The sequence below is a fragment of the Bison bison genome, unplaced genomic scaffold (genome assembly GCF_000754665.1).
Source record: "Bison bison bison isolate TAMUID 2011002044 unplaced genomic scaffold, Bison_UMD1.0 scf7180017864263, whole genome shotgun sequence".
Taxonomy (NCBI): Eukaryota; Metazoa; Chordata; class Mammalia; order Artiodactyla; family Bovidae; genus Bison; species Bison bison.
The window spans coordinates 1,100,590-1,120,343 of record NW_011494835.1 but is presented as its reverse complement, the minus strand read 5'-3'; the positions used below and the strand labels follow the sequence as shown (position 1 = coordinate 1,120,343).

The 19,754-nt window shown below is 34.0% G+C and overlaps 1 protein-coding gene across 4 annotated transcripts in view; it reads right to left on the bottom strand.

Annotated features, from left to right (window-relative positions):
- The window catches only part of TBCK (TBC1 domain containing kinase), a 213,329-nt gene that overhangs the window by 79,996 nt on the left and 113,579 nt on the right, over positions 1-19,754 (bottom strand). For all 4 annotated transcript variants that reach the window (XM_010848238.1, XM_010848237.1, XM_010848239.1 and 1 more), the window contains 3 exons: positions 16,662-16,698; positions 15,515-15,676; positions 1,319-1,494 (listed from right to left, as the gene is read on the bottom strand). In XM_010848238.1, coding sequence (XP_010846540.1) covers positions 1,319-1,494; positions 15,515-15,676; positions 16,662-16,698 — 375 coding nt within the window. The remainder of the gene's footprint in view (positions 1-1,318; positions 1,495-15,514; positions 15,677-16,661; positions 16,699-19,754) is intronic.

Sequence of the window (19,754 nt, the reverse complement as noted above, 5' to 3'; positions counted from 1 at the left end):
AGATAGCAACATTTTATGTAAATAATACATTTTTCTCTTTCATTCTTAGTATTGTTGTTGGGAATAATATATCAGATTTATGAGTATACAAAAAAAGTTAGTTTTGTATTACAAAGTTTTAGCAAATTGACCCAGTACTCTGACACTTATCATAATTAGCAACATATTAAGGGACTTGGGGTTTAGTGACATTCAGACTATTAAACACTTTAAACAAAAATCTCATGTCAGATGAGACTGTAAGGGCAAAGATTTAAAACCACTTATTCAAAGTTAAAATAAACAGCAATTTTCCTTAGTAAAATTTCACTTAATCACAAAATGGAAGTTTCACATTACTTGAGCTGTCACTCTTCCTTTTTGAGCTTTTAAAATCAACGATTTCTCAATCGTTTTGTTTCATTGAGGAATTAAAATGTAGTGGACAAATAGCATAGAATATGAGTGACATCAGTGAGAATGGCGAAGTAAGAATCTCAGAAGAGCTGCTCCTTCAAAACACAATGAGAACACTGGCAGAGATTATCAAAATAAACTTTTTAGAATTCTGGAAGTTTAACAAAGGTCTGTCTGCTGCAATCTATAGAGTATGTAGTCAAAAGAAACATCTGAATTTCAGTAAGAATGTAAGATTTGCGGAGTTTTAATTTTCCCTACTCTCATTTCCCTCTCCTCAGTTCCACAGTCACCTTAAAAACCAACAGTCTCACAAACCAGAAATCTAGCAACCACTGGACAGGACAGAACGGTTTTAGAGCTCCCAAAAAGTGTCATTTCAGCAGGTTATGATTACTTGACCTATCTTCCAGTTTCCTAGAAACCTCTCCTTACAATGCTTGCCTTTATTTGACCTGATTCACAACCCTCTCCGTGCAAAGAGACACTTCTCTGAAGATATCTGTCAAAAAGAGTCAGCAGCAATTGTTTAATGTTGTGGCTGCCTGAAGTGGCCATAACAGTAGAAGCAAAGAATAAGCTGACAATAAAAATAAAAACACTAAAATTAAAAGCTGAGGAATTCAACGTCCACAGGGGAATCTGAAAGTGCTAAGAGAATCCTGGGAATCTAGAAGTCTGTCTATGCACACACAGGATGTTTGCATGCATAGGAAAGACCTGAGAAGGCCTTAACTAAGCTCTCACCTTTGGCTGGCCTCAAGACCTGAACCAGTTGTATGAATACAACATCCTAGAAGAGAGAGCTATGTTAAAAGAACATAAGTGATTACTGTATTATGAACAATAAAGATGCTAAAGTGTATTAATATAATATTCATCTTCTTTTATAGTTTATAAATTAAGTCAAGCAAATACATACCAGATCTGTTTTTGGAGGATCTGGACACTCAGTGGGGAAATAAGGTGTTGAACTTCTGACTCCACTGCTATCAGATGTTGGCTTTGGAGGTTGAGCATGCTGCCTATAAGTAGCACTTTTAGGAGTCCAACAAAACAGGTTGATTGATTCTCGCACACAGCGTTCAATGTCAATTTCTAGATAGAAAAAATTTTTTTAAAAAAAAGCAAATATAGAAGCTATTGCTCTCTTTATGTAAGAACCACAAGTTTTCCTAAATACATATGCACAAATATGGCTAAAATGAAAACTAATTAGAAAAGATGTCAGTAAAATGTAATATGGATATTAATCAACATATGATTAGAATGGTAGAGGGTATCTGGTATTATTATGTAGACACATGATACATATATACAGTATATTTCAGTATATCATTATTCAAAAAGTTAAATATATTAATCATACATTCTTGTTAGAGAATCTGCTTCTTTAACTTTAACAATATTTTTACTTTCTCAAATTAAAAAATTAAGATTGAGTAGAAAGAAGGCTGGAATTTGGGAGTGGGCAAACATAAGACTCAGATTTAATATACCATGATTTCAAGTAAAGGGTACTAACAGTTTCACTTCCACTTATTACAAAAGATATAAAATAATCAGGACAAAAATTAATCAAAATCTAAATTCAGTATTTATCCTTTTAAAAATAATTTCTTGATTTAAGTGCAGAAAAGTTTAAGTGAGGTATCACATATACAGAAATAAAATGCACTCAATTAAAAATGATAGAAAATATTTTCAAAGAAAATTTTCTTTTCTTTTTCTGATCTGAAAGAAATTTAAACACCTTTGATACAGAGGTAATATACATAGGAAATTTATTACAATGCTAAATTATTGTGTGTGTGTTTCAATAAGACTGCAACCCATGAGGAGATTAATATTAACATTCCTGATGGAGAGTAAAGCTGTAACTCTATGGGGAAATGGAGTTATCACAGAAAGGCAGTAGAAATTGAAGAATTTGGCTAGGATGAAAGAGTTTAGCATGGACCAGCTTTTTCCTTTCTACATTCCTAATATAGTAAAAGGTAGTTATCATCATTTCCTCTGTAAAAGTCCAATTGTGTCAATTCAGATAAGCAATGGAGAAAAATACATCAAATCCCTTACAGAGGGATAAGGTCCCTATTTCCCTTTTTGGAATGAAGTGCTTACATATAAAGGAAAAAGGAAATAGGCCCTTAAATTGATTCTGTGAATGGTGCATGAGTCATGCCTTATAGAACTGTCTGCTTTTATAAGGTGGAAAACTCTTAGAGAAGGGCACAGAAATGGACACTTATTGAACATCTATTATGTGACAGGTGTTGTATACTTTCACTGCTGCTGCTAAATCGCTTCAGTCGTATCCGACTCTGTGTGACTCCATAGACGGCAGCCTACCAGGCCCCTCCGTCCATGGGATTTTCCAGGCAAGAGTACTGGAGTGGGTTGCCATTGCCTTTAGACAGGTAATGTAATCCCTTGATTTCTGTTGAAGATGAAGAAATTAACACGTAATGAAGTTAAGTGATTGAATGTGTTAAGTGTTGTTACCACCAGTAGAATCTCTGAAGTTAAAAGGATTATAAGGCATCTTTCACTTCCCAATTTATTTAGATTTGGGAAACAATAGCCAGCAGCTCTAGAAAGGCCAGTTACTCAATTAAACATTGCTTTATCTGCTCTTAGTGATGCTTGCCAACTTCACAGTTGGTTACTTCCATTGCTGCACAAAGAGGTCAGATTTCATCACCACAAGATGAAACAAGAGTTTCATCTATAAAACGAGAGTTGAACATGTTTTGAAGCGTGGGCCCATTTATTTGAGAAATTGTCAATAGGAAATGTATTCTTCTAAAAAGCTCTTTAACATCATCAACTTAATTCCACAAAGAGAAGAATACAAACACCAATGAGAAGAAAAATAAAAGTTCAGATACATTCCTCTACTTCACTTGAGACAGAAGAGGTATGTTCAATTCATTTTAAAACATTTCCAATTAATATCGTTAAAAACTTGCAGCTAAAGAGAGAAAACTTTGTCATCTTAAAAAAAAAAGTTTATCTACTTCACACTGTTTAATTTCCAAAGGAAAAGAATTTTGGACCATAAATTTTGCGTCCGTAGTGCTCAAATCAGTTTGACACATCTGTCACCCATTAAAAGCTTGAGGTCAAATTACTGATGCAGATGAGAGGTTGTAGTTCAGTCCTTAAATCACTGGCATGGAAAAGTCATTTATATCTGCTTCCAAAACACCCTACCAATACCATAAAAGGTTTACAGGGAATCGTGAGAATTCACTGGCATCCACCCCAATTTGAGCCTGATTATTACTACTGGCAAATATCCCATTCTCCATTCTCTTGACCCATGTCATCCTTCCATCTCAAAATCCTTCCAAAGTACTTTATCATAACCAAAATATTATGAAAAGTACTTTATAAACTGTACATTAAAATATGCAATTATTCTTTTAAAAATAACCTCTCATCCCAGAGCACTACTACATTCTACCTTGCATTCTCATTTTGATATAATGCATTTGTGAAAAAGTATGCACCCTGGATTATGCTTTCCCAGGTTTGATTCCAAGCTCCATGAGGTACACTCAGAAAAATAACTTTTGTAAATCGTAGTTTACCTATCTTATCCATTACTATTGTTCCCTCTCATAAATACTAAACTATTTTTAAAATTATAAAATGCAACTCATGTTACATTTGGGCAAGGGTAGGTGGAAAAGATCTCTCTCCTGAAGCCCTCCATTCTTTTGTTTTAATGAGTATGAACTGCTTTCCAGATAGAGTGAACAGCTGTTTACATGGCACTTCTCTTTACCATCACCTAATTCCCTCTATATTTGATCCCTAATTTGGGCATTAAGATATTATTTTCTCCCTTTTGACTTACTGCATCATTTTGGTGGAACACATTTCCCAGTAATTTTTAAGAAAGGATGCACAGGAAGCAAATTATTTTGGAATTGTCCGTGTTTTTAATATATTTATTCTGCCTCTGAATGATAGTTGGGCTAGTCATAAGACTCTAGGATTGATTTATTTTTCTTCAGAGTTATGTAAGGCAAGTGCCCTATTGTCTTTCTTCTGAGAAATTTGATGCAATTTTGATTTAAGATCACATATATGTGATTTTCTTCTTTTCTGTAAACCTTTAGGAGTTCTGGTGTTCTGAAATTTCATAATGATGGTCTTATTATAATCCTTCAGTTGCAGAAAAAGTTACTGTGTATTATCTGTAATAATTTTTCACTTTTTTCCTTCTCTCTTCTTTCATTAGAAGAATCCTGAACATCCTGAATAGATTTTCTAATAATTTTGCCCTTTCCTCTTACTTTGCATCCGTATTTTTCTTGTATTCTCTGAGGGCTTTCTTAAGCTTTATCACCCAACTCTTTCATATAAAGCTGAATGCATTTCCACATCATTTTTAATTTCCAGTAAGTATTTTTTGTCATATTAATACTTTAAAAAATCCTGAATTTTCATAGCTATTTTATCTTCTCATAATTGCTTTTCTGAGGATATTCCTTTATTCAGTAGGTGCTATTCTGTGTTTTTTTAGCTGGAGACTTTCCCCAGAGGTTTGGTGGTATTTAAAAGAACAGCACTAAAAATTATATTGGAAGTTCTGAATATGTGGGCAAGGCTTTGTTACTGGTGGATTCACTATAGGTAACTTGGGGATATGGTCATTTGTTAGAAGATCCCCAAAAGTAAGGTATTCCTCTTTTGGGGAACATTATATTTCTCCAGAGAATTATTCTTTAACCTGTCTAAACTAATCCTTGCCAGTATTCTAGGAACTGACCATGGAGAAGACTGGATATTGTAACTGTAGACATTTCCGCTCTCTGGCTATTGGCTATGCTGCTGATTCTGAGTTTCAAGTCTTTTACGATTCTGCTACTCCAAAGAATGTACCTCCAAATTTACTGTTTCTATGGTCATGTTTTGTAAAATGTGCAAAAGTAAAAATATTTAAATCACAATCAGTGAAAACTTGTCTTTATTTATACCAATTTCAACTCCATTACACTTCCTCTTGTGTTGGACAACATAGTGGCTGTGAATACTCTGATATAATTAAGCTAAACTAGAGATATATTTAGTATGGTTTAATGGGTATTTTTCTGTTATGTTAAGTCACTTTTGGGTATTGACATAGATTTCCTCCTTGGTCAAGTCTAGCTAGACTCTTCTAAGCCTTTTCTCAACTATGTCTCAATCTTGGCCTAAAAAGTTGGCCTGAACAAAACTCTCAACATAATATATAGCAATTCAAGGTCACATCCCTCAGATGACCCTAACACCCTATGAATGCCTCCTTGAGAAAATCAAGGCTGCCAAAAGAATTTACTATTTGTTCCAGGAAATAACTGAAGATAGGGTCCTTGTCTGAAGATAGGTACCTCTGTGGGAAGGTAGGAGCCTAAGTTTGGTGTCTATTAGTAAATGCAGATGTACTTCACACGGACCCAATGCCGTCCTTCACATATTTTACAGTTTTTCACTTCACACTGGGGTATTTTTGCAATAGTGTAATACTGATTAAAACCTGTGCTTACCACTTTAATTAGTGTCTGGCATTGCTTATCTTTGACAATATAGTAAAGTTATTGCTAACTCTAGAAATGACTTCCTGGAATATCCCCAATCCCTACTATATAGGAGCAATGTGAATGTGTGTTCTAGAACCAAAAGTTTATGTGCAGGAAAAACATAGTTGACATGTACACAGCCAAAAATAAGACTGAAAATTCGAAACATTAAACATGTGAAACTGTAAGCAGAGAATTAGGTTCTCTTCGATGCCTGATCAAAAGAGAAATTCTTTCCTTCTAGAAATATACTTCAATAATGCTATATACACAATTATAGGTGCACCATTAACTTTTTCTTTTTTTTTTGATAGGAACTTCACAAAAAAATAGCATTCCTGTGTTTACAGGAAACAAACTTGCAGCAAACAAACAGAAGCCACACCTGGGGTAAGTGATATGTTTTATGCATTACTATTATCAATATTAAAAAACAAAGTTCAACCAACTAAGCCTGTGAAAAGGCTGATTATTCATGTTTTCTATAGAAAATAATATACAACTACTGTTATATGAATCAATGAATAAGAAGCAAAAGAGGAGGACAAATACAGAGATATGTCAGACATTTAATGAATAAAAATATTATGCTATTTTTGTTTTGTAATTTGTTGTGATCTCCTCACTCATTCTAAATATTCTTTTAAAAGCCTATTTTTATATTGTCGTTTTTAACCCCTCCTTAGTCAGATGACTTAATGGAACCAGGAAGTAATACTACATGGAACTAATATAATTCAAATTAAAAGTGTTAGTCATAGTTACAGGGTACCATTGAATCCCCTTTAAATAGTTAGGCAAAAATGCTCTGGGCCAGTACAAGAATGATAAACCAGTAATAAGATTAATTATACACATACATATATGTACACATTACATACACACACACATAAATATTTGTCAAATGAAGGACTGAGCACATTTTATAAGTACAATCTTGGTTATGCAGTCTGAGGGGGAAATGATGGTACAATACATAACTGGGCTCCTACTTTACTTCACTCAGACTTTCACATCCCTGATATGTGTGCATGTGCTTACTGGCACATTTTGCTAAGCATCTATCATCTCTGCTGCTTAGCGCCTACAATGAAGTGAGAAATAAAATAGGAAATGCAATAAGCATTACTGACACACAGATACTTAAACTGTTTTCTATTCTTAACGTAACTGTCTTGATCATTTAGCAGTTGAGTAGATACATATTATGATGCAAAGCAGCTGGTGTTGCTAATAGAACACAGCTCACTTCAGAAAAAAAGAACAATGTAGCAGCTTGGAAGACCCAGCACCAGCTCAGCAGTAGCCATCGTTTTCTCCTTTTCTTTTATACTTAACACTGAATCCAAAACAAAACTGGAAATCTGATTCTTTCTTGGCAATAGAACCTTGTATTCAAGCTCAATAAGCATTTTTTCATATGACTGATACATGCTTTTACTGAAGGACTGATGGTTTACATTTTTCAAGGTAATCCAATGTAGATTTTTAAAATAAAAGTATGAAAATTTTGGTTATTTCCTCTGTGTTATATAATATTTACTAACTAGCCTATAAGCATATGGCATATTATTCCTCTTCATTTTCTCTGATCTTGTTTATTGGTTTGTTTTCTGTTTGACTCGGCACACTCACACTTAGAAGGGATATGTAGTAAGGAGTTATTTTCCATTCTGTTGAGGATCATCATTTAAGATAACGCAACAAGAACACATCAGATTACAGTGGACCCTTGAACAACATAGGTTTTGAATTGCATGGGTCCACTTACACATAGATATTTTTCAATAGTAAATATCCCAGCACTACACCATCCACGGTTGGTTGAATCTGTAGATGCAGAACCGTTGATACTGAGGAAGAGTGGATGTGGAGGAACAGCAGATACAGAGGAACTGGTATACAAAGGACTGATGGTAAATTATATTTTGATTTTCAACTGTGGCAAGCAAAGGCACCCCTACCTCTGCGTTGCTGAAGGGTTAACTGTACTTTCATTTTTGTATAGTGATACAAGGTTAGGTGCCTCCCAGGTGGCACTAGTGGTAAAGAACCCACCTTCCAATGCAGGAGATGCAAGAGACACTGGTTTGATCCCTGGCTTGGGAATATCCCCTGGGGAAAAAAATGGGAACCCACTCCAGTATTCTTGCTTGGAAAATCTCATGGACAAAGGAGCCTGGTGGGCTACAGTCTATGGGGTCTCAAAGATCAGGATACAACTGAAGCGATAGCACATACACATGCAAAAGGCTAGGTAGAAGACTGGAAAGAATGCGACCCAAAAGTATTATTACATTTTAAAGTAACAATGACATATAGAACAATATATGTTAAAAGTCATTTTAGGTATGATATATATATACTCATTTTGGTCCTTACATTATTATTTTCATTATCCATCAGCAGTATATATGGGGGAAATTTTAACCATAACTTCTGACTTTTAAAGATTTCTGAGGTTGACTACTTTTAAGATACTTCAGAAGTGTAAAATGTTCTGTATATTTTAAAAATACTTTAAAAACCTAACACACACATAAATACTCAACAGTAAAACAAAAACAAACAAATTCCATCATTGAGGTCCTGAAACAAAGTACGTTTAATACCTGATTGAGACTGCAAGATAATTTTTGGACTACTCAAAAAAATTCAGAGAGCAGAATCCCTGTCAATCATAAAAAAAGACTGCTTTACTATGGAGAAGAGTCTTCCTATGGAAAAGAGCCTTGAAACCTTGGGACCAACTTTAAGGTGTATTAGGACTCTAATCTACTCTCAGCTTTCAAGGTAAGTAGAAAATTCTGATCAACCCTAACTTTATTTTTCATTATACTTCTGAATACATAAGAAACCTTTAACTTTATAAACTATTTGCTGCTGCTGCTGCTAAGTCGCTTCAGTCGTGTCCAACTCTGTACGACCCCATAGATGGCAGCCCACCAGGCTCCCGTCCCTGGGATTCTCCAGGGAAGAATACTGGAGTGGGTTGCCATTTGCTTCTCCAGCGTGTGAAAGTGAAGTGGCTCAGTCATGTCTGACTCTTCACGACCCCATGGACTGTAGCCCACCAGGCTCCTCCGTCCATGGATTTCTCAGGCAAGAGTACTGGAGTGGGTTGCCATTGCCTTCTTCATATAAACTATTTATGTATTGCAAAATTAGTGATGTGCTAAGAGCAACAACTAGCTCAGTGTTAAAGGAATTTATCCAGCTTCCGAAAAACAGCTTACAATTTGAATATTTACAATTTATTCTACTGGTTTTGTGTTTTTTCATAGACATTTATTTTCAGCTTGGAAGTCATGTTTTCTAACATCTGCTTTCATATTTTCCCCTTTTCCATACAATAATACAGTATTCCCTTCCCAACAAGGAGATAAGTAAGATTTTGAAAATACATTTTCATGATTTTCATTTCACTGACTACGTGATCATGTCAATAAAAATATATTACTCTTTCATCTCTCCTTAACCAATTTAAATTCAGAAGAATTTAATCTTTCATCTAAATCTTAATGTTAACATGTAATTTCTATGGGTGGGGGTAAAATCTCCATATTTAATTTCCAATATGATTGTCCTTTTGCAATTTCATGAAGATGTGCTTAGAAATAGACATGCATTAACATTACATAGCTACAAGCAGAAAACGTAAACAATTATGGATTCTCAGCTTCAGGTAAAACAGTATAAAATCTTAGAGGGCTGACAATACAAAACCTTCACTGAATAACTGGGTACTATTATTGCTCTATTTTTTCATCTCATCAGCTCTCCTCAAGCCAGAATAAAAGGAATTATGGATACCTACTGAGAATACTCATGTTAAGAATCCTTTGCCTTTTGCTCATTATAGAGCTTCTTGAAAGGAATGTTCAGAGACTAGAATGCACCTCAAATATCAATACAGCATTCTATTTTGGGAATGCCGTACTGAAGGAAAAGTATCTTTTCAAGGACACTTTTCATTCTTTTAAAAACAGTGAGAAGAAAGAAAATACCTCTACAGATATATTTGAAAAATATCCCTAATGTGGCCTAAGATCCTGCTTGATCACTCTCTTTTCTAACCACTTTCCTCCTTGCACCAAGGATACCACTCCAGTTCCTTGAGTTGTTTGGGGCTTTTGCAGCACTTTCTTTCCTCCGTCTAGAAGATGCTCCCCTCTCTCCACTTCTTACTTCCCAAAGTCAATTAATTTCAGATATTACCTTTAGTATCACTCTCTTAGAGAAGGTTCTTTACCTCCCTCAGACTGGGTAGTGTTCTGTAATAAATTCCTACTGCTTTCTGTAGCACTTATCACCATTATAACTATTTATTTAATAAAGGGGTCACAAGTATAGTTTTAAAAAATCTGGGCCACTGTTTACAATTGGGAAATTATACATAAATACTATAAAAACCCTATTTAATTTATACTTATCCCTAAATGAAAGCAAGAAATTATTCACTGAACCCTATCCAAAAAAAAAAGGAAAACCCGGATCAGTTCTTATTGATCTTCTTTCCTACTTCACTACCACAGGGATTGTCACCAGTACCTTAAATCTATGATTTCATAAACTAAATTGAATTTCCTCCTCACTCTCATTATCATTGATTTTCAGTTTCATCTTGTGGAAAAACAGGAAAATAACAAGACACAGCTTTAAGGATTCAACATACTTTAGTACTTTGCTCTATTTCTTAGTTTTTAATAACTTTAATAACTTGTCTCTCAGTCTCAAAATATGTGCATGTTATTTGAAATAAATGGCTAGGATTTCTCAGCATACATCTTAAACAACCTGGTACATAACTGTGTTGCTCAAAATACGTGTGATTTTCATGACATATTCTATGCTATGCTAAATAACAATAAAGACTGCATTACAAAACTGCTTTAAGTCAAAAGGGATACGTACCTTTGCTGAGCTACAATATTTTTGAGGAACCAGTGAAGTGCTACATGATAGACACTACCAGTATTTTTCATGTATGTGTTGAATCCTACTGTAAATTATGTAGGTAATACTGAGATAACATCTTAAAGTTTTATTTAAAATGTTTTAATTAAATTTCTGTAATAAAACATACATCAGACAATTAAGATGTTTCAACCAACTGCTGATTTCTTCCTGCAAAAAGGATTTACTTTTCACACGTTCAAGTTCCTTCAATATACACAGTATTTCCTTCAAAATACTTTATACATACTTATTTTTTTCTTTCAGAGGTAAAGTAAATATTTTAATCTCTGAGGGTAAGTGAAGTGTTCTTCCATACAGATTTCCTAATTTCTTTTATAGATTCTCTAAGAAAAACTTCTTTCTTACTTTAAAAGATTCCTATGCTTGAAGATGTTCAGAGGTACAAAGTTATGCATTCTGGGAATTTATTTCAACCACAATCACATAAATATGCTGAATTAATTTTTTAACTGTAAAAAGGATATACACCAACAAAGCAAAAAAGCAATTAAACATTTCAGCTATTAAAAATCCACTCTAAAATTATGACCATTTTGGTTTTAGTCAGATTATCATATTCATCTTGGGAACTGCTTAGATGTATCCTCAAAAATATTATTTTGTCAGCCAGATGGACACAACAGCAGAATAATATGGCTGAAGGCTGACTACCTCATCCTGTAGTTGGCTTTAACGGTGGTAACTTTGGAAACTACACTCTTAACACCAGTGGCCAATATCCAGTACTGAATGGCGCTATGAAAAACCCAGTATTTTTTCCAAAATACCCTACTACTATTTTGAGATTGTATAAAAAATGCCAAATATACTGGTCTCATGGTTATTTCCTTTAGTACTTAAATGACACACATACCAATACATGTTAAGAACTTCCAGCAAAATTTTCTAGCACCACTTGTACCTCCTTGGAATGTGACATCACACTATATCATTTACTAAAGGGGACAGAATTTGGAAGCAGTTTTTGGCAAAAATAATAATGCCTTTCTGCTGTGTTCTCTCTTCAAGAATTAAAAGGTTAGTACAAAGTTATGGAAAGGAGGAAGAAAAGAGAGGGAATTTACAAAGACTGAATGTCATACATTCTTTGTATGTTTAAAGTATTAAATGCTACACATATTTTAAAAAAAAGTTATGAGTATTTGGTATCAGGTTTTGTGTCAAGTACATTATGCATATTATCTGCTGTGTTCATTTTAACGCTAAAACATATTTTTAGCTCCATTTTGCTAAAGCTTTCCTAATGTATAGGATTTTCTTTCCAAAGAGATTAACAACTTGTTCATGTTCACACAGCTAATATATGCCAGAGTTGGGGGGTGAACTCTCATCTATTTCACTCTACATATCACTCTTCTCAGCAAGAGAACCATACTGAAAGTTTCCAAGATCACACAGGTAGTGAGTGGAACAGTTAGGACTCAGACTCTTATGTCTTGACTCCAAAGACTGTGCTTTGTATCCACTAGACTATGTTGTCCCTGAGCGATGAAAAGAGATACTCTTCTTAGTCATAATATGCATACATACATATACAATGAAGGCTTACTTGGCTTCTCAGGCAATTCCTCAATTGCTTTTGTTAATAAGGAAATCAATATGATTGATATCAGTCTCAATAATCTATAGAAAAAGCCAAACGGGGTGATTGCTTCATTTATTCTACCAATAGGAAAGCAGTCACGATGGAAAGGAATAAGTGAGGAAAATCATAATAATGATGAGAACATTAATAATAATAATCACTTACATAGCTCTTGCTCTTTGCAAGGACTGCTCTAAGTTGTTCAGAGGCACTGATTTACTTAGGACAACAATCCTGTGCGGTAGGTACAATTATCATTTACATAAAACCAGGGCTAAGGAAACAGATACAAAGAGGCTGAGTCAGGTCCCTAAGGTTACACATGAAAGTGGTAGAGCTAGTATCTAAAACCCAAGTGATCTGGCTCTACATTCCATGCTCTTAGTCACTAGGCTTTTGGACCTCTCTTTGTAGAAAGAAGCAACTAGAATGGGACAATAAAAAAAAAAAATGCAAGGGCATTTTGTTTTCAAGGTTACCAACTGGATGGTGATTCCATTACATTACTGTCAACAGATATTTTGAACAGTGAATTTGCTAATCTGCTTCAGAAAAGAATTTAGCTAAATTTGTTCTGATTGCTTACTTATGTTTTTAAACACAGTTAAGTGAGGACTTCAGTAAAGCACAATATATTTAAAGACTTCAAATTAATGTTTAATTCTAACCTATCTTTATCTACAAAGTCTATCTCAAGAATTAAGGTAAAATTCCCTTTCACTTTTCACTTTCATGCATTGGAGAAGGAAATGGCAAGCCACTCCAGTGTTCTTGCCTGGAGAATCCCAGAGATGGGGGAGCCTGGTGGGCTGCCATCTATGGGGTCACACAGAGTCGGACACGACTGAAGTGACTTAGCAGCAGCAGCAGCATAGAGCTAGCCTATCCTTTCTCTTTTTTTGCAGTCTTAAAAAAATTTTTTTTTTCTTTCAAATATGTCCTAAGTTTATGCCACATAATATTTTGATTAGAAAAGGCATATTCAGTGTGTTTGTATGTATATTAATCCAGATTCACTTTGTAGGCCTTCCCATGACCACTTCTGAATTTCTTCAAGCATCAGGTATAGTGAGGGGGCTCAACATGATGAAAAGAGATATCTTTTAGATCTAAGTAGGAAAGACATCCCAAATAAGTGCACTGTGATTAAAAGTAAAAAGAAACATAGGTGTACTTAAGGGAAAAGTTTACATTTAACCCCTCTGTCCTTTTTTTTTTAAGTCACATTTTTTTATAAACTTTTTCTTTCCCAACTGGAATCATATACAGTGGCCAAGTAAATGATGGGCCAGAATAATGGCACTGAGGACCCATGCAAATCACATCAATAGAAGGCATCCTATCCTACTTTCAAAACTAAGTAGTGTTTTCCTTTTCAATGAGTCAGTGCTAACCAACATATATTCTTACTTTCTGATTTCAGGAATAATGACTTTATTTTAATGTATAAGCAGAGTTACCACTAATCTGCCTGTTCAATATGAAAATAGATTCCTTCACCAGTGTATAGCTGGAACATTTATGCATGTAATTGGAAAGGCAAGAAATTTGCTTTACTTAAAAATGCACAATCATCATTTCTAACATGTATTTTTTAGACATGACCAGAAAAATTCCTTTCATCCTAATCAATCATCCTCTGTTTACTTTGGCAAGTTAGGAACAAGAGGAAAACATCTACACAGTTACAGACAGTATTTGTAGTTTGTGAAACTAGCTTTTTTTGGGTAACTGTTCAACATCAATAGGAAAATCAGAGATAACTTGATTTACATTAAGAATCTCCCAGAAAAAAAAAAGAACTAAACTACTATTTGTTCATATAAGAAGTTATCAACTTTAATTAAAGTTTGGTAAGTTAAGAAGCTGATGGTGATACTTTTAGTTTGGGAGAAAAGTAGAAAGAGAAGTTTTAAACAAATCCCATAATGTTTCTTAGTTTTTCAACAAGGATGAAGATTTTTCAACAACAGAAAAATGCTGAAATACCAGGTATAGATCAGCCACGAAAAATAAAAACTGGGGTAGGCAGCAGTTTATTATTCCTTTTGAGAGTACTTATTAAATATAAAATCTTAAGATTTCTTTCTTTTACTCTTTGATTTTTTGAAAAATTTATCTCTTGGATAATTTTAAGTGTGTTTATTTTCAGTAATCACTTTGGTTGCCTGCAAATATGAAGAATAGCAATAAACTCATAGATGGGTTGGATCCAAGGAAATGCAATTTGAAATAGAATTTTTCTACTTGAAAAATACTTTGGTTTCTGCAAAAATGTAGTTAAGTTTTTTTTTTCTGCCACAGATTATTATATCCTATGCAACCATATTACTTCCATCTTTTCAGCTATAGTATAAAAGCTTAAACTATACTTGCATTCTATATTTCTACACTAACCATTCAACTCCTAGACTTACAAGTTCCTCACTTACGAATACAATATATAACTTTACTTACTATCCAGCATAACATAGAACTCCCCTGGAGTATGATTTGCTCTCTCAAGAGGACAGTGTTTCCTTTCTTTAAACTATTAAATAGTTAGCAAGTTAACTATGGATAGGAGAGACCAACGTTCCATGTGAATTACATCTTTGTAAAAACTTGGGTTCTCAAACACCTTCCCAAGTGGCCTTTATTTACTATCTATCTGCTGAAGATAAACAGGCCTATCCTAAGCAAGGCATATATGTCACATGATGCTCCCTTCTCCCCCTTCTCCTGCCCTTGTCTTTCACCTTTTGGCATCATCACTGACATGAAAATAAATGACTGAGCTAGTATGACCCAGCTTTGTATCTATAATGCTGGGCCGGCTAAAGAGGTAGTATATAAGCAAGAGAGTTCAGAGAGGAAGGATATGGCTCAAGCAGGAGAGATTCTGAAGATCTGGATGATTATTTTTGAAAATTGTTTTAAGGATGTCTCATTATCCCATAATTAAATTTCACTTAGTGATTCCATTTTTATATATCTATACCTGGTAAGTCCGAGAAGAGAAGAATGCACTCATTAAAGCCATTAGCCAAAAGTCGGTCACGCAGCTGCTGAAGAATTGCTACTCCGATACAGAATGGGAAGGAGGAATTCCCAAGCAATAAGGTATCCCAGAGGTGGAAAATTTTGTGCAGTGGAAATACATCTGTAAAGTGACAAATATAAATAAATCAATTAAAAAAATTTAAAACAAAATAAAAATTAAATCAACAACAAGCTGCTTTACTAGTCATGATAATTCCCTTATGGGTCAAAACTATTAAAGGAAAAATATTGGAAAACTATTTTTATAAAATGTTTACTTGGTTTTGTAGGTTTACTGCTTCCCAAGGCAGTAAAATTGATAGGTTTAAAAAATTGATAATCTAATTCATCAAATAGATTTCCTACCCTCCGTTATCAATCTCGGTATAGCTCTTACATTCAATTTCTTCCTAGAATTTTCTGGTTATATTATTTTAACAAATTCATTTACTTAGAAGAACTTTAGTACTGTTATAATTTCTGTATCATTATATTTCTACTATGCACTCTAAGAACTGCTTTTTGAAATTCCCATAAAAAATCTGATTAGCAGTTTTCTATTTTCTGAAACTTTCTTTTTTTCATTTATTAGTACTTTCAACACCTTTCCAGGCCAGTGCATGCAGATCTACTTCAAGTATTGTATTTCATTTATCATATGTGCATATTTAATCTAGGTATCTACTGCATTAATGTGTATAATACATTAAAGTATTACATATTCACATAAACTTTCTATTTCTAGAAGAATTCTACTTTAGGAAATAACAAAAGTATTAGTTATTAGATAGTCTCTAAAAATTGAGTCTGATTTGGTTGTAAAAGTTTCCTTCTAAAACTTTATGTAAATAGTATAGTTAATATTAACTTATGTTTCAATAGAGGGCAGAGATTTTATCAATGTTATGACATATAGGTTTTCATTCTATAGAACACTCTTTTTGATATCCCCCAGTCAGAACAATTGAAAAAATTTGCTACCCAACTATATTACCTTATAATTACATAAGGATGCTAATGTAATTAAATCTGATAATATCCCAGGGAAGAATGGACCTGTTCTTTTCCCAATACAATATTGAAAGAAAATGGAAAATGGTACTTACGAGTAAACATGGTGAGAAACCAAGGGATGGCATAGAGCTATGAGTGGAAAAACAAAGGGATGCAGGGAATGGATAAAGAGGAAATAAAAGAGATAATTAGAATGACTTCCAATAAACTGAACCGTAAAAAAAAGTTCTATGTTTTAATCTATTGCACTGATTAAAAATATTCTTTAACACCATGTACAAAAATAAACTCAAATTAGATTGAAGATCTAAACGTAAGACTAGGTGGGGAGGGAGGTGGGAGAAGGGTTCCGAATGGGGGGACACATGTATACCTACGGCTGATTCATGCTGATGTATGGCAAAAGCCATTATAATACTGTAAAGTGTTTATCCTCCAATTTAAATAAATAAATTAATTTAAAAATAATAATAAATATGAGACTGGATACTGTAAAAATCCTAGAGGAAAACATAGTCAGAACACTCTTTGACGTAGATCACAGCAATGTTTTTTTCTACCCACCTCCTAGAGTAATGAAAATAGAAAGAAAAATAAACAAACATGACCTAATTAAATGGAAAGCTTTTGCACAGCAAAGGAAACCATCAACAAAATTAAAAGACAAACGATGGAACAAGAGAAAATATTTGCAAATGATGTGACTGTCAAGGAATTAATTTCCAAAATATACAAACAGCTCACACAGCTTAGTATTAAAAAGTAAAAAATGGCAGAAGATCTAAACAGACATTTTTCTAAAGAAGACCTATGAATGGCCAAATAGCACATGAAAAGATGCTCACAATCACCAATTATTAGAGAAATATAAACCAAAACTATAATGATGTATCACCACACATTGGTCAGAATAGTCATCAAAAAGTCTACAAATAATAAATGCTGGAGGAGGTGTGGAGATAAAGAAACTTCCTACACTATTGGTGAGAATGTAAATTGGTATAGCCACTATGGAGAACAGTATGAAGGTTCCTTGGGCTTCCCAGGTGGCTCAGTGGTAAAAAATCCTCCTGCCAATGCAGGAGACGTGCATTTGATCCCTAGGTTGGGAAGATTCCCCTGGAAAGGAAATGGCAACCCACTCAAGTATTTTTGCCTGGTAAATCCCATGGACAGAGGAGTCTGATAGGTTACAGTCCATGGGATCATAAAAGAGTTGGACATGACTTAGAGGCTAAACAACAACAACAATGAAGGTCACTTAAAAAACTAAAAACATAGTGATCTCACTCTTGGGCATATATCCTGAGAAAACTCTAATTCAAAAAGATGCATGCCCCACCAATGCTCACTGCAGCACTATTTATAATAGCCAAGACATAGAAGCAACCCAAGTGTCCACTGACAGATGAATGGATAAAGACGATGTGATATATACTACAACAGAATACTACTCAGTCATAAAACAGGATGAAATAATGCCATGTGCAGCAATATGGATGGGCCTAGAGATGATCATACTAAGTGAACTAAGTTAGACAAAGACAAATACCATATGATATCACTTAGATGGGGAATCTAAACAAAGGATACAATGCACTTGTTTATAAAACAGATACAGACTCACAGACACAGAAAACAAACTTACAGTTACCAAAGGGGAAAGGAGGGAGGGTAAATTAGGAGTTTGGGATTAACATAGACATACTACTATATATACTACTATAAAATACATAACTAATATGGACCTACTGTACAACACAGAGAACTCTACACGATATTGAATAATAACCTATAATGGAAAAGAATCTAAAATATTTATATATATACCTCCCACATATATATACATATGCAAGAAACTAACACAACAAACATTGTAAATCAATTGTATTTCAAAAAAAATGAAAAACATAACAGAAAATATAATTATAAATTATTATCACAAATACTCTATTACATAATGACATCTATTACAAATATTGCAGATGACCCTTTTGCTAAGACTTATTTCACAGAGTATTTTCATTTCATCGAGGAATACACTCAGGACAATGCCTATTCCAAACATAATATAAACACATTAACTTCAATGGCATAATTTTCAAAGGAGAACTTTTGCTATTAGGAACAAAATATTCCTGAGATTTAAACAGTCTTTATCAGTGTTGAGTTACCTTTACTGAGTACTTTTTGAGACATGATAAGATGATATTTGAAAAATGTCCAAAATGTCTCATTAAAAAGTTTTTATGAAGCTTGTATCTTCTATTACCACTTTCTAAATTAACAGAAAGCTTCATAAGAGACTAAAAGTTGTGAGACCTAGGAATGAAATAATGTTTTTCAGATGACAAATTTATCTTCCTAACAGTATCTAGAAATGAAACACACACACCAATTAATTTTGTGAGACTTTGAAGTAAGAACTCATTCTTAATTTCTAAAAGTAGAGTAAAATCTCCTTTGTTAATAACAAGTATCAAAACCCATAGTAATTTATAGAAAAATCTGAAAAAGCTCTATTTTTATTTTATAGTTTATGTCAATGTCAGCTTCTATTAGACAAAAATTTTTGTGCTAAATAGAGGAAAACAACAGAATGGGAAAGACTAGAGATCTCTTCAAGAAAATCAGAGATACCAAAAGAACATTTCATGCAAAGATGGGCTCGATAAAGGACAGAAATGGTATGGACCTAACAGAAGCAAAAGATATTAAGAAGAGGTGGCAAGAATACACAGAAGAATTGTACAAAAAAGATCTTCACGACCCAGATAATCACGATGGTGTGATCACTGACCTAGAGCCAGACATTCTGGAATGTGAAGTCAAGTGGGCCTTAGAAAGCATCACTACGAACAAAGCTAGTGGAGGTGATGGAATTCCAGTTGAACTATTCCAAATCCTGAAAGATGATGCTGTGAAAGTGCTGCACTCAATATGCCAGCAAATTTGGAAAACTCAGCAGTGGCCATAGGACTGGAAAAGGTCAGTTTTCATTCCAATCCCAAAGAAAGGCAATGCCAAAGAATGCTCAAACTACTGCACAATTGCACTCATCTCACACGCTAGTAAAGTAATGCTCAAAATTCTCCAAGCCAGGCTTCAGCAATACATGAACCACGAACTTCCTGATGTTCAAGCTGGTTTTAGAAAAGGCAGAGGAACCAGAGATCAAATTGCCA